General features: G+C 41.2%; 1 protein-coding gene across 3 annotated transcripts in view; it reads right to left on the bottom strand.

The window, feature by feature from the left end:
• Positions 1 to 5,362: 5,362 nt before the first annotated feature.
• Positions 5,363 to 20,737, bottom strand: part of LOC124774986 (probable poly(ADP-ribose) glycohydrolase 2) — a 451,377-nt gene continuing 436,002 nt past the window's right edge. For 2 of the 3 annotated variants that reach the window (XM_047249731.1, XM_047249730.1), the window contains 2 exons: positions 15,017 to 15,211; positions 5,364 to 7,563 (listed from right to left, as the gene is read on the bottom strand). In XM_047249731.1, the coding sequence (XP_047105687.1) occupies positions 7,381 to 7,563; positions 15,017 to 15,211 (378 nt within the window). In that variant the 3' untranslated portion in view covers positions 5,364 to 7,380. Of the gene's footprint in view, positions 7,564 to 15,016; positions 15,212 to 20,737 lie in introns of all 3 variants that reach the window. The other variant, XM_047249732.1, reaches the window with a different exon arrangement.

Here is a 20,737-nt window from a genome sequence, read left to right as displayed (position 1 = left end):
GCGTAGTCACAATATAGCGAAAATATTGATAAACAAAGTGGGTATAATTTTGACTACCCTAAGAAACACACAAATGGTTTGGAGTAGACATGTTTTTTGACACCTTGAAATTTATGGATTGCCTTGTGTCTAAAGTTTTGAGGCAGGTATAACTTCTTTACACATCAAAAGGAAAATTCAGTTGAGGTAATTAAGTTATAATGTGACAGCATGCCTGACCAGTCCTTACCTTCACAACGCAAAATTCCTGTTACCGCTAACAGAAAAATTTGGAACAAGAAAAACTAATCCTAACTTTTGTCAAACTTCATTTCCTTGAGTAACTGAATCAACTGCCTCCTCTCTTTTCTTTTCCCCGCTAGCTGCTACTGAAATTCAGTTTCAGCTGCATGTGCATGTTTGTGTATCTGGGCTTTCTGGGTCTTAAGTGAACTACATCTTTAGAAATTTGTAATCATCTGAATTGTCCTTAATAAATTTTTACTTTTGTATCAGTCACTAACTGCCTTTTTTGGTTTTGGAGTCAAATCACTGTGCTATAGAAACTGAGCTTCAGTTTAAGCTTTTTATATTGTTACTAGTTATTGTTAAAATTCAGTTGCAAGCAGTAAGTCTCTATAGTGCTACTTAAATATGATTTAAGCTTTTGTATCTCTTTTAAATTTTTATGTTGCCTTGTTCCAGAATATCGTGAACAAGGCTTGTGAGATCACTTAGAGCCCATACACTGATCAGTCAGAATGTAATGGCCACTGACTAACTATCATTATAAATCCATTAAGGCAATAGCAAGTTCAATGCGTAAGGAAAGACTGCTAGTCGACAAATGAATGGTGCATGTAGTATCAGTGAGTTTACTCTCCATATGTAGAATGGGGAAGGAACACAATCTATCAGAGTAAGACAGAGAGAAGATTTCTGTGGCCTAGAGACTTGGCATGAGCATTTTGGAAAATGCATGACTTGTCAGGTGTTTGGGGAATGCTGTTGTGAGCATCTACAACATGTGCCAAAAACAAGGTGAATTCACATCAAGATGTTGTGGAGCTGGGTGGCCACCCCTCATTACAATGTCAGATGTTGTATGTGCCAGTGTTAACACCATGACATTGACAATTATGACTGAAATGAGTATGTAACCATCAGCACTGGACATTGGGATAGCAGCAGAGCATTGCATGGTCTGATAGATCCTGATCCCTTCTTCATCATGTCAATGGGAGGACGTCTATCTGTTGTCTTCCAGCAGAACAGCTCCTTGATATCTGTACTGCAGGACAGAGACCAGCTGGCAGTGGCTCTGTTATGATCTGGGAAACATTGATGTGGGCATCCATGGGTCGAGTGGAACTTGTGCAAGGCACTGTGATGGCCAAGGAGTATTATATGCTGGTTTCAGACCATGTACACGCCTTCATGACAATCATGTTTCCCTACTGCAGTGGCATTTTTCAGCAAGATAATGCACCATTTCACAAGGCCAGGAATATGATGGAGTACTTCAAGGAACACAGTGTGGTGAACTCTAATTGATGTACTGGCTCACCAAATTGCCAGCTCTGAACCCAATAAACACACCTGGGATGTGATTGAAAGTAGTGTCAGAGCTTATCATCCATTTCTCTCTGGAATTTACGGGAACTAGGTGATTTATGTGTGCAGATGTGGTGCCCACTCCCTCCAGTGATGCCATGACTCATCACCCCTTTTTTCCGTTCTGAAAGAGGACATATTGGCTATTAGGTAGTTGGTCATAGTGTTCTATCTGATCAGTGATTACTGATCCACCCCGATAGCTGAGTGTTCAGCATGACGGATTGCCGTCCTATGGGCCTGGGTTCAATTCCCGGCTGGGTCGGAGGTTTTCTCCGCTGAGGGACTGGGTGTTGTGTTGTCTTCATCATCATTTCATCCCCATCTGGCACACAGGTCGCCCAATGTGGTGTCGAATGTCATGCACCAAGGTGGCCGCACCTGCCCTGCAAGGGGCCTCCCTGCCAATGATGCCAAACACTCATTTCCATTTCCAGTGAATACTGGTTCATTATAATTAAAGTGCAGCTACACCTGGAGGTCCAGCGTGAGCTGCAATTATACAGCAGAAAAACTCAGTAGAAAAATGCGGAACTGATTTATGCTGGAAAAAATTAGTTTCAACTTTGGGCACCAGGTGAAAATCTGGCACTGTACGGGGACTCCTTGATGTTTCTTGTGCTCATTTTGAACAAACTGTGTAACCATTGATTAATAATAAAAACAAAATTATACATTTCTGACTTGTTTGACCTTTTCTGCCCATGTCCTGGTCTCAATTCATTACATATAGCAACATTTCTATATTTCTTTCTTGCATTCACAGTGTCAGATTTGCGCCTGGTGGCCAAAACTGGAACTAATTCTTTTACAGCATAAATCAATTCTGCATTAGTACATTAGAATATTTACTCAGTTTCACTGCCATACAATAATTACAGCCCACACTGGACGTCTATGAGTAGCTGCATTTTAATTATAACTATCCGGTATTTTAAATTTTCCTTACTGGTAACTTTTGACTTCATTTAATGAGGTTTTATCAACTTCAAAAATACAGTTCAGCCATAACTGAAAGATGAACTATACTGCTAAGCTTTGTAGATTTCCTACCATCAGAAGATTAAAATTTTTGCTCTTTACAGCAAAATGCGTGTAAAAATTTTGCTGAGAAAGTGTACTATTTCAGACAGCTGAGGTGTAACACAATAAGAAAAAAAGAACAGGGTAATATTAGGGCATTGAGTTTTTTAGTGTTTGTTAAAGTTGTGATGAGGAACATGTGTAACTGTTCAGGTATCAGCACTAGCTTCTCATGTAAAAAAAGAATATTTTAATAAATACAAAATCATCAGTTTACAATAAAACAAAATATATGAATGCTTATCTAATGAAATTATAGATTCTACTTATATTGTCACAAAGTTTGGAAGACATGCAATGAGAAGTAGTTTTTGGCAGTTTTGCAGAAAATTCTGGCACAAATAACGAGCATAGTACGCATCACAAATTGTGGTCTTTGCTTACCTTAAGGATGTAAAACTTTCTGCAAATCCACCAAAACATACCACTGCACACTTTTGTAATGATATTTTGTAAACTCACTGTGGAGAACATTCTTTTATATTTGTCTTTATTTTTTGAGCATTTTATGCTTTTAGTTGAAAAGTTCGATTCATTATTTGTGAGTCTTTATGATTAATCAGTAAGCTATATTCTAAGATCCTTAAAGTATGCAGACACTATGTTTTTGTTGTTTGGGCAATGTGGAAGTGATGAGAATAAATGTAAAATAGATGGAATAAAACTAACTCAGTATGTGGGATCAGGAATTGTCCACAAGAAGTTTGTAACATGTGGAAATAAACTATTGATCTTCTTTAGATTGTAAATCTGTGCTCCCTAGTATTACAGTACATGCTTCTGGTTGGGAATTAATGCTCCCCACTGTAAAGGAAACTACCAAACAAAACATGAGACATACTTAATCAGTTATAAATGTTTAATTATAGGTGCTTTAAAATTTCCCCTGTATTAAGACCATATGAGTTCCAAGAATGAACTATTTTCGTGTTGTTAAAGTTTTTACCAAATCCAGAAATAAAAAAGAAAGCTTAATATTCAGAATTTAGTTCACATCAAACAAAATTCACATTTTTTCTGCTGGTATTCATTCTATTGATAATGATATGTGCCACAAGTCTCTCATGAAGACAAAACTTGTTTTTATGGAAATTTTACTTGTACTTAACACAAAGGTGAGTTTTAATGTGCCTTTTTGCAACTGAAATTATGCTAGTGTGAACTTTTATGGTACAAATGGATTGTTATTTTCTTCTTCTTCACTTTGCCACAATAACCAAATTTTAAATGGTAAATGGTATCCATCTGAGTTTCCATGAAGGTTTATAGCAGGGGATTTAGTGCTTCTTATCTTCCAGAAAGTTACACTTACATAAAAGCTAGAAAGGGAAAGGAAACCAATCATCCAGAAAGTTACACTTACATAAAACCTAGAAAGGGAAAGGAAACCAATCATTTACAGTGCATAGACACACATAATAGACCACAGTATTCACTAATTTTTGAGCTCTGGCACATCCAAACACACATTACAGTGGTTGCAGCTACACTTATTACTGATAATTGATTATCGAGAGCAGTTACTTAGGCTGACAGATGTGGGGCTGTGGTAGAGAATGATGCATGAGGCAAGGAGGGGGCAATTGAATAGTGCGAGGCAGGAGTGGAAAACAGTGATGACACAAGAAGACAAAACTAATTCTGAGGGGATAGAGCATGTAAGAGATATAGACAGAGACAGATGGGAGACAGGAAAAACAGAGGAAGATGGAGACAGTGCAGGAGACAGAGCGGGTGACAGGAAAGGGAGAGAGAAGGGGGGAGTGGGGGAAAGGGGGGAGACAAAGCCAACTGCTCTGAATAATCAGTTATCAATCATTAGTGTTGCTGTGGCCATGGTGGTGTGTGTTTGGATGTCTGTGTGCTTGTGTGTGTGAATGTTCATACTTTCTGAATCAAACCTCAAAAGCTAGTGAATAATGTGATGTGTTACATATGTCTATGCAGCTTACATCAGTCTCCTATAAGTGAGTGGTTGTCTTTCCCTTAGTTTACATATTGCTCCATCCAGGAATTTCCAAAGTCATGAAAGGCTAGAAAAAAGTGAAGAAGTTGAGACTAAGCCACCATTGGATAACAGATGTCCAATCCCCCTCCCTTATGTTTTGCATAAGGGATAAGAAGATTACATTTTTTACAGATACTTCAACAAATCGTGCACAAGAAACAAAATTCACAGATATTTTGTTCTCTGGAAGTTATTTAATGTATTACATCAAAATTAAGTGAAACTTATCAAAACAATGGTAACCACCGAGTGCCTGAATTTTAAACATTGGAATAAAATTCACCTAATTTGCCAGACAGGAAATAGAATCATTTAATTTCAGTAATGAAGATGAGGAATACTGTGGCTCAAGTTCAAGCACATAATCACCCATGTTCTAGAAAATATGTTACTAATAGAATGACTAACGGCACCAGAAACCTTAATGATCTTGTTAAGAAACTGTATCTACTATGCATCCAAAAGGCAGATGTTATTCAGTACGCATTTGATTCCCACAAGGACTAAGTGTGATGCCTGTAGTTACAGTAGTAACATATTATCACAGCATACCTCTCAACATCTTATTACATTACTGCCATGTGTAATGAACACAAATGGCACAAAAATTAGTCTCTAGACATGTCATTCAGGATCTCTCTATTGGAATTGGGGGGGGGGGGGGGGGGGGGGAGGAGGAGGATACCAGCAGAACTGATCCGTAGTATTCTGTTCCTTATGGCTCACTTTTATCTGCAGTATATTTCTGGAACATATTGGTTTAAAAAATACAGCCTACCAGGAACAAAATGACCTCTATGGAAACCAGTATCGATCTTGAAAACACCGATCATGTAGAATGCAGCTTATATATGATGCCCTAGGTGCCATGAGCAGAGATAACTTGGTGAATTTAGTGCATCTCATATTCCAGAAAGGTTTTGGATCAATACCACAATGATATTTACTAATCAAAATGCATTCATATGCGACATCTATCCATATATGGATTGCAAATTTCTTGACATTTAGAATGCAGAACATCGTTTTGGATGGAGAGTCATTTACGGACACAGGAAATTTTAGTAGAACCATCACTTTTTGTGCTACATTAATTATTATTATACATTACTGACTTTAGGGTAGTAGTAGTTGTTAAAATCTCAGACTTCTCCCACATGGTTCAGGTGTATCTAAAGAAGTTCTGGGCAATACAAATTACGGTAACATCCAGTTAGACCCCGAAAAACTATCAATTTTATGTAATCAATGAGAAATAACTCATGATGTTCTAAATTTAAAGTACTGCACTTCACAAATGTAAAAATGTAGTCATCTTTGAGTAGGTACTCAATTCATTATTCACTGTCAGATCAAGACATATTATACAAGTACCCAAGAATAACATATTATGAAGCAAAATGGTCACAAAATATCAGTTGTAGGGGGAATATTCAAGAATGACATACAACTCGTCGGCTTTGAAAAACAACATCACAAGTTACCACAGATGATACATAGTAAAGACAGAGATGGAAGTTGAGAAACAAAGGAAGGTAGTACATAGAAAGCAGATTGTGGATATATATACCACATGTACCCATATTTTGAACATAATGTTACATACATTGCTTTTTAGCAGTAGAAAATCTAGTATCCTATTCTTCAGTTGATCTATATAGGTCAACTGAAAGATAGGATTCTAGTGCTAGTGACAGAAATACCTCAGCTGACGCATACAGATTGTATCCTGTACCTAAGTTGACATATATAGGACTACTGAAGAATAGGATACTAGTACTAGCAAAGGCAGAAAAAGCAACAAATATAAAATTTGTGTCACATACTTCAGCCAGCTGATATAAATCAACTGAAAAATAGGATATTAGTGGACAATAGTCAAGTGGAAAGTAAATTTTAGAAGAATGACATAAATCCAGTGAAACGAAATTAGTGGACATAATAATAACGCCTACTAAACACCCTGCTTTTTGTGTACAGATGTTCCCCCTTGTTGTTATTTAAATGGTAGAATGGTATTTTAGGAGATTGATTCATTCACCACCTATATAGGAAAAGTAACAGCCATATATTTTGAATAAGTACAACTGGTCCAAAAACAATGGTTTCACATACTTAAAAAAATCTGTTAATTGTTTGACAAGTATAAAATGTTTGTCTTGCCAAATAAAACTAAAAATTGAGAAAGATATGCCAGAAAAAAAATCTGTAACATAGTACCCAGAAATGTTTCATGTGGATATTATGTTGCTCATTAACTATCACTTCTGGAATAACAGCATCACTGAAAGAAAATTCTGAAGCTCATGTATACATGCACATCACTGGAAACAGTCACTTAAGAACTCATTTCCCTGGTATTTGCAATTTTCAGTAAATTACAAAACATACTCATCTCTGAAAAGGTGATGTTTGTCTGTATGGCAGTTTCATGTCGTGTTTCATTCTGCTATTTAAGTACACTAACAATAGATATATTTTATACATTTTTATAGCAAACTTTTCCACTGATATAAGTATAAAAAACCAGTCACCTTTCTCAAAAGTTGGTATTTTAACAATTAGAGCCAAATCACATTCACTAAATACATTTTCATCAAAATTCATTCACCAAGTCCAGAATAAATACAGCAAATAAATATTCTTTTGGTTGTTAAGTATATCTACTCTTGCATCTGGAATGGCACATTCAAGTATCACAGATTTGTCTCTTGACTGGTGTGTGGTTTATCTACACCAATCAGTTCATCAAATAGGCTGCTCGTGGGATGCACTGCATGATGCTTGTCCAACAGTGCCTCTGCATACTGAAGAGTGGCAGCAGCAAGTTCACCTACTGTCCAGTGGCGGTCTAACAGGACCCTTACAACAGTGTCCAGCTACAAACAGAAAATGTTTTAAGAGAAAAGTAACACACGTATTAACAAAACAAATCTTTGATTGTAACATTTTTATGTGATTGGTTAACAGTATACAGCAGGAAAAAAGTTTACTACGCAAAATGCAAGAACAGAACAATTTTGTATTAAATACTGTGTATTCATTGATTCATAGTGTTCTCTACATCCCATCAACAAGAAGAATACTCATGGATGAAGAATTAGTCAATGCATAAATTAACAACAAACAAGCATATCAAAGAAACTAAATTTGTTCACTTTATTCACCATAAATTTTCACTATACTGAGTAATGTTATTCTTGCTGATTTCAGCTAAATTTAACCATCAAATAAGAGAGAGTTTCCCTTTCCTCTCTCCTGTCACCCTCTCCCAATCCACACCTTCATTTCACCTTCATTATGCACCACAGTCAGCACATCACTAGCTATGGTAACCATATATCACATACCCAGCCTATGCACCTGCCACCAGTCACTCAAGAATTCCTAGCTAGCAATCTACAGCCTTGCTCCAAGCTACTAGCTACCCATTTGAACCCCTCTTCCTTCATCCCTCTCTACCCACCCTAACTGACACAAGCCCAATGCCACCCAATCAACCTAATGAAATGCAGTCTTAACAGCACTTGTGTCAAGCTGGCATAATGTAGGGTCACAGGTGCATACCTGACAGCCTTCAAAAGCCACAGATCAAGAGATCCAGTTTTAAAAATTGGATAGTACAAATGATCAAAAACTCGGGTCATTTTCAGTATAACCCTGAGACAACTGATGTGAGTCTTTCCCTCTGATGTCGAAGTTATATAATGGCTATAAAAACCCAAATAAAAACACTAGAACTAGCTAAGATGTTGATTCCATACCCCTTATCTGTAGCATAGTCCAGGTACTTGGTACTAGGTCAGAATGATTTTCAACAACCTGCAACACCATTCTTCATTCCATTCACTGCAGGTGCATTATCACAGATATGGCTAAATGGTTACTAAGTGGAATATTATACTGCATCAAAGTGTCAAGAAGAAGTGTTTCAATGTTGATACCAGTGGAATCCCATTTTAAATTAGGGAGAAATAATAAGTTTCTTTCAGTTTTTTTGCATGATATTATAAACGGTAAAACTACATGATATTAGTATCATTTTTGTTACTAGCGTCTGGTGAAGTAGAAAATGATAAATCTTTCAGAATTTCTACAATTTCTCCTTTTTTCCCATTTCTGCTATAATTGCAACAATTATTGCTATAATTGCAACAATAATTACAACTTATAATTGCACAGTCTTCTTCTTCTTCTTCTTCTCCCCCCCCCCCCCCCCCCCCCCCTGGCTCCATGGCTTACCCTTTTCCTTGTCATGTCCTACTTGTTATGGGTAGTGAATAGTTGTCTCTGCTGTTTGTAGTTCGGAAGTTGTTGGGTGAATTTCACCTCTGTGGCGACTTCAGTACTACCGACAATGCACAGCCGATCATGGATAAATATCCTCTCTCACGCCAGGAGGAGCTGTTGGCAAAAATATCAGGTGGCCAGTACTTTTCTAAAATTGATTTGTCCAAAGTGTTTCTGCAGATTCATGTGGGCGAAGAGTCTCAATGGGTTCTGGTTTTGAATACTCTTTTTGGTCTCTATTAATATTTGTTTCTTCATTTTGGTGTGGCTAGCACCCCTCTTATTTTCCAATGATTTTTAGAGCAATTGACTATTCCTGTTCTGCATTGCATTAATTATCTGGATGATATTGTTGTCAAGAGCTTTGCGTACTTTCTTTTCTGTCTTACAGTCTGCAGGCTTACAGCATAACTTATAGAAATTTCAGTTTTTTCAATCTTCTATTGTTTATTTGGGGTTAGAGGTCTCGTGGGATAGGGTTCACTGTCTGCAAGACCACATCTCTGCCATTATGTCTATTCCTCTCCCCTTATCAACAAAGCAGCTTCAGACCTTCTTCAGGAAAATAGCCTACTAGCATAAATTCCTACCAGGGGGCAGACACATTGGCTCACCCATTGCATGCCTTGTTAAGCAAGAATATACCTTTTTGCTGGAGCCTAGATTGTGACCATGCTTTCCAAATGTTGAAATCCAAACTACTCTCAGTCCTTTGTTCAGCTACATTCTCTCTGGACCAGCACATAGTTTCGGTGACTGACACCTCACAGTGTGGCCTCAGCACGGTCATAGCATGCTAATATGCTAGCAGCTCTGAATGAACAGTTGCTTTTGCCTCTAAATGTCTCATTCCAACACAGCAGTGTTACTCTTGGGCGGAGAAAGAGGCTCTTGCCATAGTCTTTGCTCTCCAGAAATTTCTTTTCTTTTTTTGTATTGCTCCAAGTCTCACCTTATTACAGACCATAAACCATTGGTTTCCTTGTTTAATTCCCACACCTCACTGCCTGATAAGATAGCACATTGCCTACAACACTGGGTGCTGTTCTAATCTTGCTACAATTACAAAAACCATTTTTGACCTGTATCTAATGCGGATGCCTCGTCCCAACTTCCTGTGGGATCCTGATCCTCACCTTGATCATGAAGAATTGATTTGCTTCCATCTTGAGAATGAAATGCAGGCTGCAGTTGAATATTTTCCTACTACGAGCTCATGCAAAGCAGCTACTGTTGCTGCTGACCTGGTTCTCTGCCAGGTGGTTGGGTTAGTTCTACAGAGCTGGCCAGATAAACCACTGAGTTGGGCTTCAGACCCACTTCGCAACTATGTTTCCTTATGGTATCATCTCTATGTTTTTGACGGTGTTTTGCTGTTGTCCACGGAAGACGTCTCTCCAACTCTCCAAGAGTAGGCATTCCTGCTGCATTATGGCATGAGGTTCTGCACCTTTTCCACCAGGGGCATTGTGGAGTTTCACCCACTAAACTGTTAGCTGGTTTGGGCAGGGATTGATGGCAAAATTTTCAGTTTTTTTACAGCTTGTGAGGAGTGTATCCAACAACAGGCAGCTCCCAGGACGTCTCTGTCCTCCTGGCCTGTTCCACATCAGCCATGGTGATGAATTCTTGTAGACTTTGTGGGTCTCTTCTTGAATTCCTATTGGCCCTTGATTGTGGATTCATTTTCCTGGTTTCCTTACATTCTCCGGTGTGTATCAGCATAGGCCATAGGCTAAGGTCACAATTCATATACGCTTTTTTCTTTTTTTTCCTACTGAGTGTTGCCTTTTACCATAGTGTCAGATAATAGCCACAGTTCATTTCACATATCTTTCAGTTGTTTTTTTCCTGTCTCAGCACTAATCTTGTTATGGCTCTGTCATTCCATCCTCAAACAAATGGCAAGGCTGAGTGACTAGTGTGTACATACAAGTCCCAAATGAAAAAGCTTGTTGTGGATTCTTCGCCAGATGATGCCCTTCTCTGTTTTCTGAGCACCTACCATTTCACGTCTATGGGGGAGTGGAGCCTGGCTGGGTTGCTTCACAGTTGGCAGCCACGCACGCTCCTCCAACTTCTGCAGCCTATGCCATGCCTGTCTTGGTCAGAGTCATCCTGGTGCCCTGCAACAGGATTGCTAGTGTGGGTGCGAGGGCTTTGTCACCAGTCCAACTGGACACTAGCCACTGTTGTCCACCACTTGGGGTGCCATCTTCGTGATGTCCGTAAGGCCAATGGGCTGGTGGCTTGCCACTTTGATCAGTTACACCCCGCTCGCTGCTGGAAGCTACTGGCTTGCTTGCACCCATCATCCCCTGCTGTGAGGCACCCTGTTCCACTGGCTGCCTCCTCCATATGCAGTGCCCTGAGGCTCCCACTTCCCACTGCTGGATGCTGGTCTGTTGCCAGCTTCAGGACCATTGTCACAGCTTGCTGTTCCAGTTGGGCCATCTCCACCAGCCAACTAGCCATATTCATCTCAGCCATCATCACTTCATCCACCATCTCCAGTGGAACCAGCCCCTTCTCCTCTGTAGTGGGACCTGCCTGCTGATAATGATCCAGAGATGGTGATGGCACCTTCCTCCCCAGTGCTGTTGTCAGGAGCCATGCGTGCCCATTGCCCTCAGGCACGCACATGTCTCTGTGCATCTTGGCCCTATGCTCCAGTGCCTGCCTAGCACATCGTCCCATGCCCGCCGTCGGCACTAGCTGCCACCACTTCGGATCTGATACACGTGTCTCTTGTTGCGCCACTGGGCACCCTCTTCACCTGAGGGGGAGATATTCTGCATCCTGATACTAGTGCATGTGAGTGTGCCAATTGTAGTGTCACTGTGCATGTATACTTAAATCAACCACTAACTGTATCAGTATATGCCAGCCACTTGAGTCCGCCTGTAGGAAGCCTGCAAACAATACGGTCTCTGCCATGCCATCTACAGATGACTGATACCTATGTACACATTGAGCTGTGCTGACTCACCCTCACTATGTTCTTTTAGTTCGTACTGCTCACATCACTTGTTCTGTGTATCACTTATATTGCACATTCTGTATGATTCATTGTCTTGTTACATGTGATGTCATGAGAGGCTTATTTCCATTGTTGTTCACAGGTTTATGAATAAGGCCATATTGTTGTTACATGGATTGGTTTTGTGTATTACTTGGTTACTACAAAAGGGATGGTGGTATTCAATCCCATTAATCCGAATAGAGAAGCAAGGTTAAGACTGATTACATGCTTTATTTTGATTGGTTTTAGTGCTGTTTTGTGATAATTTTGGTTTTGTGCAACAAAGATTGTAGCTGCAGTCTTTTTACCATGCAAACAGACCTTTACTCTTGTGGTACACAGATAACTATTGCTCTGGAATAAATTTAAATTTGTTGATGTAGATGTTAAGCTATAAATAGAAAGAAAAGCATTAACTACTTGATATGAAACAAATACTAACAAAGAGATAGAGGGGCTGGCCAGTACTTACCTCAGCTCAGTACAGCCGATAGATAACACAGAACAGAACAGAAAATTTATATTCCTAGCTTTTGGAACTTTGTCTCTTCATCAGGGAGGAGAGAGGGGAAAGAAAGGGAAGAAGGGAAAGTGGATTTAGTTACTCACAATCCAGGTTATGAAGCAACAGGGAAACGTAAACAGGGAGGGTAGCAAGGATGGAGGCATGGTTGTCAGAGGGAAGCCAAAGATATTCTGCTGTTAAGTGCTGCGCCAGCTCCAAACCAAAGAGGATGCATACAGAAGTAGTGAGGTTGGTTAACGTAGTTTCAGTAAAGGGGGATGGTGGGATGAAAGGATGTGTTGGAGTGCAAGTTCCCATCTCCGCAGTTCCGAGGGACTGGTGTTGGGTGGGAGAATCCAAATGGCACGTACGTTGTAGCAGGTTCCTAGGTCCTTAGAATTATGCTGGATGGCATGCTCTGCTACTGGGTATTGGACATCTCCTAGGCAGACAGTTCGTCTGTGCCCGTTCATGCGCTCAGCCAGTTTAGTTGTCATCATACTGATGTAAAAGGCTGTGCAGTGCAGGCATGTCAGCCTTTTACATCGGTATGACGACAACTAAACTGGCTGAGTGCTTGAACGGGCACAGACGAACTGTCCACCTAGGAGATGTCCAATACCCAGTAGCAGAGCATGCCATCCAGCATAATTCTAGGGACCTAGGAACCTGCTACAACGTACGTGCCATTTGGATTCTCCCACCCAACACCAGTCCCTCGGAACTGCGGAGATGGGAACTTGCACTTCAACACATCCTTTCATCCCACCATCCCCCTGGACTGAAACTACGTTAGTCAACCTCACTCCCATTTACTCTTCAGTCTTCTTCTTTTTCCCTCTCCTCTTTAGCCATTCACACATCTTTTCATCCTACATAGTTGTGTTTATCTTTATACTATATACCTCTTTACTTCTGTCTGCATCCTCTCTGGTTTGAAGCTGGCACAGTACTTAACAGTAGAATATCTTTGGCTTCCCTCTGACAACCATGCCTCTATCCTTGCTACCCTCCCTGTTTACCTTTCCCCGTTGCTTCATAACCTGGGTTGTGAGTAACTAAATCCACTTTCCCTTCTTCCCATTTTTTTCCCCTCTCTCCTCCCTGATGAAGGAACAAAGTTCCGAAAGCTAGGAATGTAAATTTTCTGTTCTGTTTTGTGTTATCTATCAGTTGTACTGAGCTGAGGTAAGTACTGGCCAGCCCCTCTATCTCTTTGTTAGTATTTGTTTCACATCTTTATATGAGATTTTCCATTAATCATTTAACTACTTGATATGACAGATGAAGAAGCAGCTTTTCTTCTTTTCTTCAAAGAAGCAACTCTTCTTAAGATATTGCTGTTTTAAATTTAGGTAGAGTAAGCGCAAACACTTATATTAGTTTACTATTAGTTAGTTATTATGTTGTTTCATCTGCTTCATTTTGTTAGCATATATCTTGCTCCAGTCTACATCTATCATGATTCTCCTTCTTTATCTTTGAAACACAATGAAACGAAACAAGTTTACAAGTGCATATTAAGAGACATTGTGCTGTTGGTAGTATAGGAAAAAGAATAAACAAATGTGACCCACTGAAACTTATTGACACTAATAATTAATATGTACAGGGTGATTCAAAAAGAATACCACAACTTTAAAAATGTGTATTTAATGAAAGAAACATAATATGACCTTCTGTTATACATCATTACAAAGAGTATTTAAAAAGGTTTTTTTTCACTCAAAAACAAGTTCAGAGATGTTCAATATGGCCCCCTCCAGATACACGAGCAATATCAACCCGATACTCCAACTCTTTCCACACTCTCTGTAGCATATCAGGCGTAACAGTTTGGATAGCTGCTATTATTTCTCGTTTCAAATCATCAATGGTGGCTGGGAGAGGTGGCCGAAACACCATATCCTTAACATACCCCCATAAGAAAAAATCGCAGGGGGTAAGATCAGGGCTTCTTGGAGGCCAGTGATGAAGTGCTCTGTCACGGGCTGCCTGGCGGCCGATCCATCGCCTCGGGTAGTTGACGTTCAGGTAGTTACGGACAGATAAGTGCCAATGTGGTGGCGCTCCATCCTGCTGAAATATGAATTGTTGTGCTTCTTGTTCGAGCTGAGGGAACAGCCAATTCTCTAACATCTCCAGATACTGTAGTCCAGTTACAGTAGCACCTTCGAAGAAAAAGGGACCAAAAACTTTATTGGCTGAAATGGCACAGAAAACAGCGCCTCAAGCGAACAAATGTACAACTAAATGAAACTCTTTATAGCTCCCTTAATTCGCCGACAGATAGTGCTTAGCTCTGCCTTTTGTCGTTGCAGAGTTTTAAATTCCTAAAGTTGTGGTATTCTTTTTGAATCACCCTGTATTATGGATACAATAAGTTATACTTAGTATCCACTGTTACAACATACATGCATGCAAAATGTAAGTCTTCAGTTTTAGATGAGGATTAATGCTTTACTTAAAATAAATGCATAATTTGCAGATTTTCCATCTGCTGGTGTGTACTCACCTTAAGCAGATTATCATTGGCACAAGTATAATAATGGAGACATGGAACACCAGCCATACTGGCAGCAAGCCATTGTATCACAAGTTTCAACTGAGGATCTCCACATTTGGAGCTACCACAACCCCAGTTCCCCGTTGAAACAGCACGTATTCCAGAAGCACTATTGCTAGCTGCAACTTTTCCAAGCACTGACGCCTGAAAAGAGTGTGTCCACTTTATAATTCATTTACAGGTGATGATAAGAATAATAAATTATAGCCTTTGCATAAAATTTGTGAAAATCTAAAAATGGAAAGTCCAAGATGGACTAACAACAGTGGAAAGGATAGATTGCTACTAACCACATACAGAAGATGTTGAGTTACAGGCCTGACCATAACTCAACACATCTTCTATGTGGTGAGAAGCAAAGCTGTAAAAATTTTATTTTCGAATGTTGAAAAATATCATTTTGAAGCCAATAAACTGGAAACACAGTGTAACCTTTTTAACAGGTGATACTCCAGAGCTGTGACATATTTTACGAAAGTCGTTCTGGAAAACAAACTGGTGGCTGTTAAGTGAATTTCTTTATTACATTGTGGATTTCAGTTTACAGGATCATCAATTTACAGAACATCACCTAAACATATGTATGCATATGTGCTGTTTGAGGCTTTCCCGGTGCTGCATCTGCTTGATAGGTTCTCGGGACTTACGCCGGATAATATTGTAGAAGCCGCACAATATTTCAGCGAGACAACTGCCCGCCATCTTCAGGTGCTACTGTCGCGTCGCTGAGAAACGCGCCAATTTATATGCTGGCTTTCTAGAACAGCGCAGGCGCCAGCGGGGCATAACGTCATCGAAGACCAATCGTAGACAGCGTCGAATACCAGAGTCCTCTGCTGGAGAAACGGGTCGCGGTCTGCGGAAGCGCGCCGCGGCGCGGGAAATGCGGCCGGGAGCGACGGACGCCGTTCGCGCGCGCGCGAGGTGTTGGCGCCCGATTTAAGCATCTGCGCTAAGGCTTCCCATCTGCGTTGACTCGGTGTGGTTGCTAATCTGTGGCTGACGGTTCCTTAGTGCCGACAAGGCTGGTTCCCAGGCTTTGCTCAGGTGAAACCCCGTGTCTCTGTTTATTAGCTCACTGCATATACGTATTTCGACTGCCTCTTTGATGATGGAGTCCCAGTATGTGGAAGCATGCGAGAGGATCTTGGTTTCTTCGTAATTCATGCCGTGTCCCATGTCAAGGCAATGTTCAGCAACCGCAGATTTCTCTGGCTGATCCAACCTCGTGTGACGTTTATGTTCGTCGCATCTGTCTTTGACCGTACGACACGTCTGGCCAATATAAGATTTCCCACACTGGCACGGGATTTTGTATATTCCTGGTCTCCTCAGGCCGTGGTTTCCTTGTTCACACGGGTGCCTCTGATGGACCCATTACAACTTATAGGAGCCAAGCTGGAAGGGGACGTCTTACACCTTTTCAAACATGTGCTTACCTCGACTTATTTTTTATTTAACAACCAGTATTTCGAGCAGACTGACGGTGTTGCTATGGGTAGCCCTTTGTCTCCCATAGTAGCAAATCTTTTTATGGAAGATTTTGAGGACAAAGCACTTCAGACGGCGGTTCTGAAACCCAAATGTTTTTGGAGATATGTAGATGATACGATTGTGGTATGGCCGCATGGGACAGCAACGCTTTCTTCTTTCCTGGAACATTTGAACTCCATCCATCCAAGTATCTGTTTTACCATGGAGGTAGACAAAGATGGTGAGCTCCCGTTTCTGGATGTTTTGGTGCGTAGAAAAGGTGACGGCTCCTTGGGTCACAGTGTGTTCCGGAAGCCTACGCACACAGACTTGTATTTACAAGCTACGAGCTGTCATCACCCCTCACAGCGCAGCGGTGTATTACGGACGCTAGTGCATAGGGCTAGAGCCATCTCAGATCAGGACAGCTTATCGGCAGAGCTCAACCATCTCCGCTCTGTATTTGCCCAGAACGGGTACTCCGAGAAGCAGATCCGGAACGTGTTTCGACCAGCACGGTCCAAACCTCAAGAACAACCTGAAGAAGCAGATAACACCACAGGGTTGGTTTTTCTACCGTATGTCGGTGGCGTGTCTTTTAAGGTGGGCAGAATTTTCAAGAAACACGGTATTAAATGTGTTTTCCGGCCTCCAGCAAAAGTGAAATAGATGCTGGGCTCTGTTAAAGACAACCTCGGCCTGAGGAGACCAGGAATATACAAAATCCCGTGCCAGTGTGGGAAATCTTATATTGGCCAGACGTGTCGTACGGTCAAAGACAGATGCGACAAACATAAACGTCACACGAGGTTGGGTCAGCCAGAGAAATCTGCGGTTGCTGAACATTGCCTTGACACGGGACACGGCATGAATTACGAAGAAACCAAGATCCTCTCACATGCTTCCACATACTGGGACTCCATCATCAAAGAGGCGGTCGAAATACATATATGCAGTGAGCTAATAAACAGAGACACGGGGTTTCACCTGAGCAAAGCCTGGGAACCAGCCTTGTCGGCACTAAGGAACCGTCAGCCACAGATTAGCAACCGCACCGAGTCAACACAGATGGGAAGCCTTAGCGCAGATGCTTAAATCGGGTGCCAACACCTCGCGCGCGCGGCGAACGGCGTCCGTCGCTCCCGGCCGCATTTCCCGCGCCGCGGCACGCTTCCGCAGACCGCGACCCGTTTCTCCAGCAGAGGACTCTGGTATTCGACGCTGTCTACGATTGGTCTTCGATGACGTTATGCCCCGCTGGCGCCTGCGCTGTTCTAGAAACCCAGCATATAAATTGGCGCGTTTCTCAGCGACGCGACAGTAGCACCTGAAGATGGCGGGCAGTTGTCTCGCTGAAATATTGTGCGGCTTCTACAATATTATCCGGCGTAAGTCCTGAGAACCTATCAAGCATATGTATGCATAGTCCATCATTATTTTGATAATTACCATCACATCTCTAGTGTAAAACATTTAAGTTCAAATTTGCTGAAATAATATGCTAAGGTAAGATTTTGTGCCTAGCAATTACCCAACAAATTGAAACCAATAATGAAATAAAGCAATTCATTCAGTAGCTATTGACATGCTCCCGAACATGACTTTGATAAAAACTTAAGTTTTGTATGCAACTAGTGTTTAACGAACTATGTCTGGCCTCCTCTCTGTGTGTGCAGTCTACCAGAAATTAATATTTTTAACTTAAAAAAGTATTTTTCAACTGCAAGGTAATTAACAAAAAATATTTTTGTGTCCCTAATAACACTTATTCTGGAAATGGAACCTGTGTCACATTTAACTGATATGCAGTCTTGTCAGTCTGGATGTGATTAACAGAAGCTATTTTTTGACAATGCTACAACAAAACTTTCAAATTACTCATAAGCTTTTGAAAATAATTTACAAGCAGCTTCCACTCCATTTTGTTGAAGTGTCTCAATAAATTATTTCAAGAATATATTGTGAAACAATATGGGATGATATTTTTAGAATTATTATTGTATGGGAGATTGAATAGACTACTTAACTTTCTAAGGCTGTACCATGATCTGGGCAACCTGAGTCACATCAAGGTGAAATAGCCTCACCTGGTACAGTTTCACATATTAAATTTCTTTTTCTGTTTTCTGTTTCATAAGGGCCAGTCAAATGAAAATAAGACAGATGAAAAACAGTGAATAAACTTTTCATTACTTCAAAAGTAATTGCCATAACTAGATAAGATGGTCAACATGAAAAGCTGTTTGTGGTTGCCTACAGAAGCAGAATTGTACGCAGGTGTGCACCTCTAGGTCTGAGGCAATTTGACAGCCACAAATGTCTTTCTTCATGATTCCAAAAAATGGAAATGACATGAGGAGAGATTGGGACAACATAATTTCCCAGTGAAATTTCTACAGTGTACTCGTATCAACATTAGCAACACGTGAGCAGGCCCACACATCCTTACATATCCTCCATACAGTCGCAATCTCTTGCCATGTGATTTCCATACTTTTGGAGCCCTCAAGAAAGACATTTTGTGGCTGTTGATTTTCTTTGGATGAAGAGGAGCAAATCTGGGTAAAATCACGGTTCCATAGGAGAGAAACACACCTGAGTAAACTCATGGTTCCTCAGGCAACCACAAATATTTTTCCATGAAGGCACTGACCATCTTGTCTCACAGTGGTACAAAAGTATTAACAGATATGGTGATTCTTCTGAAGTAATAAACAGTTTACATAACAAAACTGTGAAAAGTACAGACTGCTGCTTGCCATGAAGAGGACACATTGAGTTACAAACAGGCACAATGAAAAGACTGTTACACATAGAGCTTTTGGCCAAAGCCTTCTTCAGAAAAGAAAAACTACACACACATTCACACAAGCAACAAGGGCAAGCACACCTCATGCACACATGACCACTAGCTCCAGCCGGAATGCAAGTGTTGCATAGAACAAAAGCAGCAATCCAGAGTGGGCTGGGGAAAGAGGAGGGATAGCAAAGTATGATTGGTGGGTAAACAGTCATTGAGGGAGAGTGTGCAGAGACTAGATGGTGGCTAGACAAGCCTTCCAAATGCATTGTTGGAAGGGGGGAGGGTGACAGAGAGGGGTGGAGGTGAGGGAACTGGGAGCAGAAAAGGAGAGGAGCAGAGAAGGGGAAACAACCAGCGGCTGCATTGTAAGAGAGTGACAAACAATGAGGTTGAGAGGACGTGAATTGTGAGGAAGTGATAAGACACAGTGGGTGGAAACTGTTGGGTGGAGGCCTAGATATTATGGGAGCAGAGAATGTGTTTTAAGGATAACTCCCGTCTGCACAGTTAAGAAAAGATGGTGGAGAAGGGGATGATCCTGATGGCCCGGGTTGTGAAGCAGCTGTTGAGATCGAGCATGTTATGTTCAGCTGCATGTTGTACCACAGGGTGGTCCACTTTGCTCTTGGCCATAGTTTAACATTGGCAATTCCACCTGATGAACAGCTGGTTGGTAGTCAAACGAATATAAAAAGCTGTGCAATGATTGCAGCAGAGATGGTACATGACTAGCCTGCTTTCACAGGGGCCCCTGCCTATGATAGGGTAGGATAACTCTGTGACAGTACTGTTGGAATTGGAATTGGTACAGGGATGCACTAGGATGTTGAGGAGGTTGGGTGGGTACCAGTACACCACTGTAATAAGAGTAGGTGAGGATCTTGTATAGGACGTCTCTCATTTCAGGGCATGATGGTAGATAATGAAAGCCCTGATGAAGGATGTGATTCAGCTGTTCCCGTCCAGGATGGTACTGGATGACAAAGGGAACACTTCTTTGTAGCTGGTTCTTAGGATCGTGGGAGGACTGGGGAGATGAGTGGGGATACAGTGTGGGAAATCTGCTAGCAGACCAGGTCTGAGGGTACTGCCTGACTGGAAAGCATTTGTGAGACCTTCAGTGAACTGGCCAAAGGAGTTATTTTCACTGCAGACACGATGTCCCCTGGTAGCCGGGCTGTGTGGGAGGAATTTTTTGATGTGGAAGGTATTGCAGCTGTTGAAATGCAGGTGGCTGGTGGGTTTAATTTGGGCAGAGGTGCGGATGGAGCCATCAGAGTGGAGGAGATCAGCATCCAGGAAGGTAGCACACACTGGGTTGAGGAGGACTAGATGATGCAGATGGGAGAGAAAGTTGTGAAGGAAAAAGGATAAGCTGTCTTGATCCTGAGTCA

This window comes from Schistocerca piceifrons, chromosome 2, assembly GCF_021461385.2.
Source record: "Schistocerca piceifrons isolate TAMUIC-IGC-003096 chromosome 2, iqSchPice1.1, whole genome shotgun sequence".
Classification (NCBI taxonomy): domain Eukaryota; kingdom Metazoa; phylum Arthropoda; class Insecta; order Orthoptera; family Acrididae; genus Schistocerca; species Schistocerca piceifrons.
Note: the sequence above shows the minus strand (reverse complement) of the source record. Positions and strands in the feature narration are given on the sequence as shown.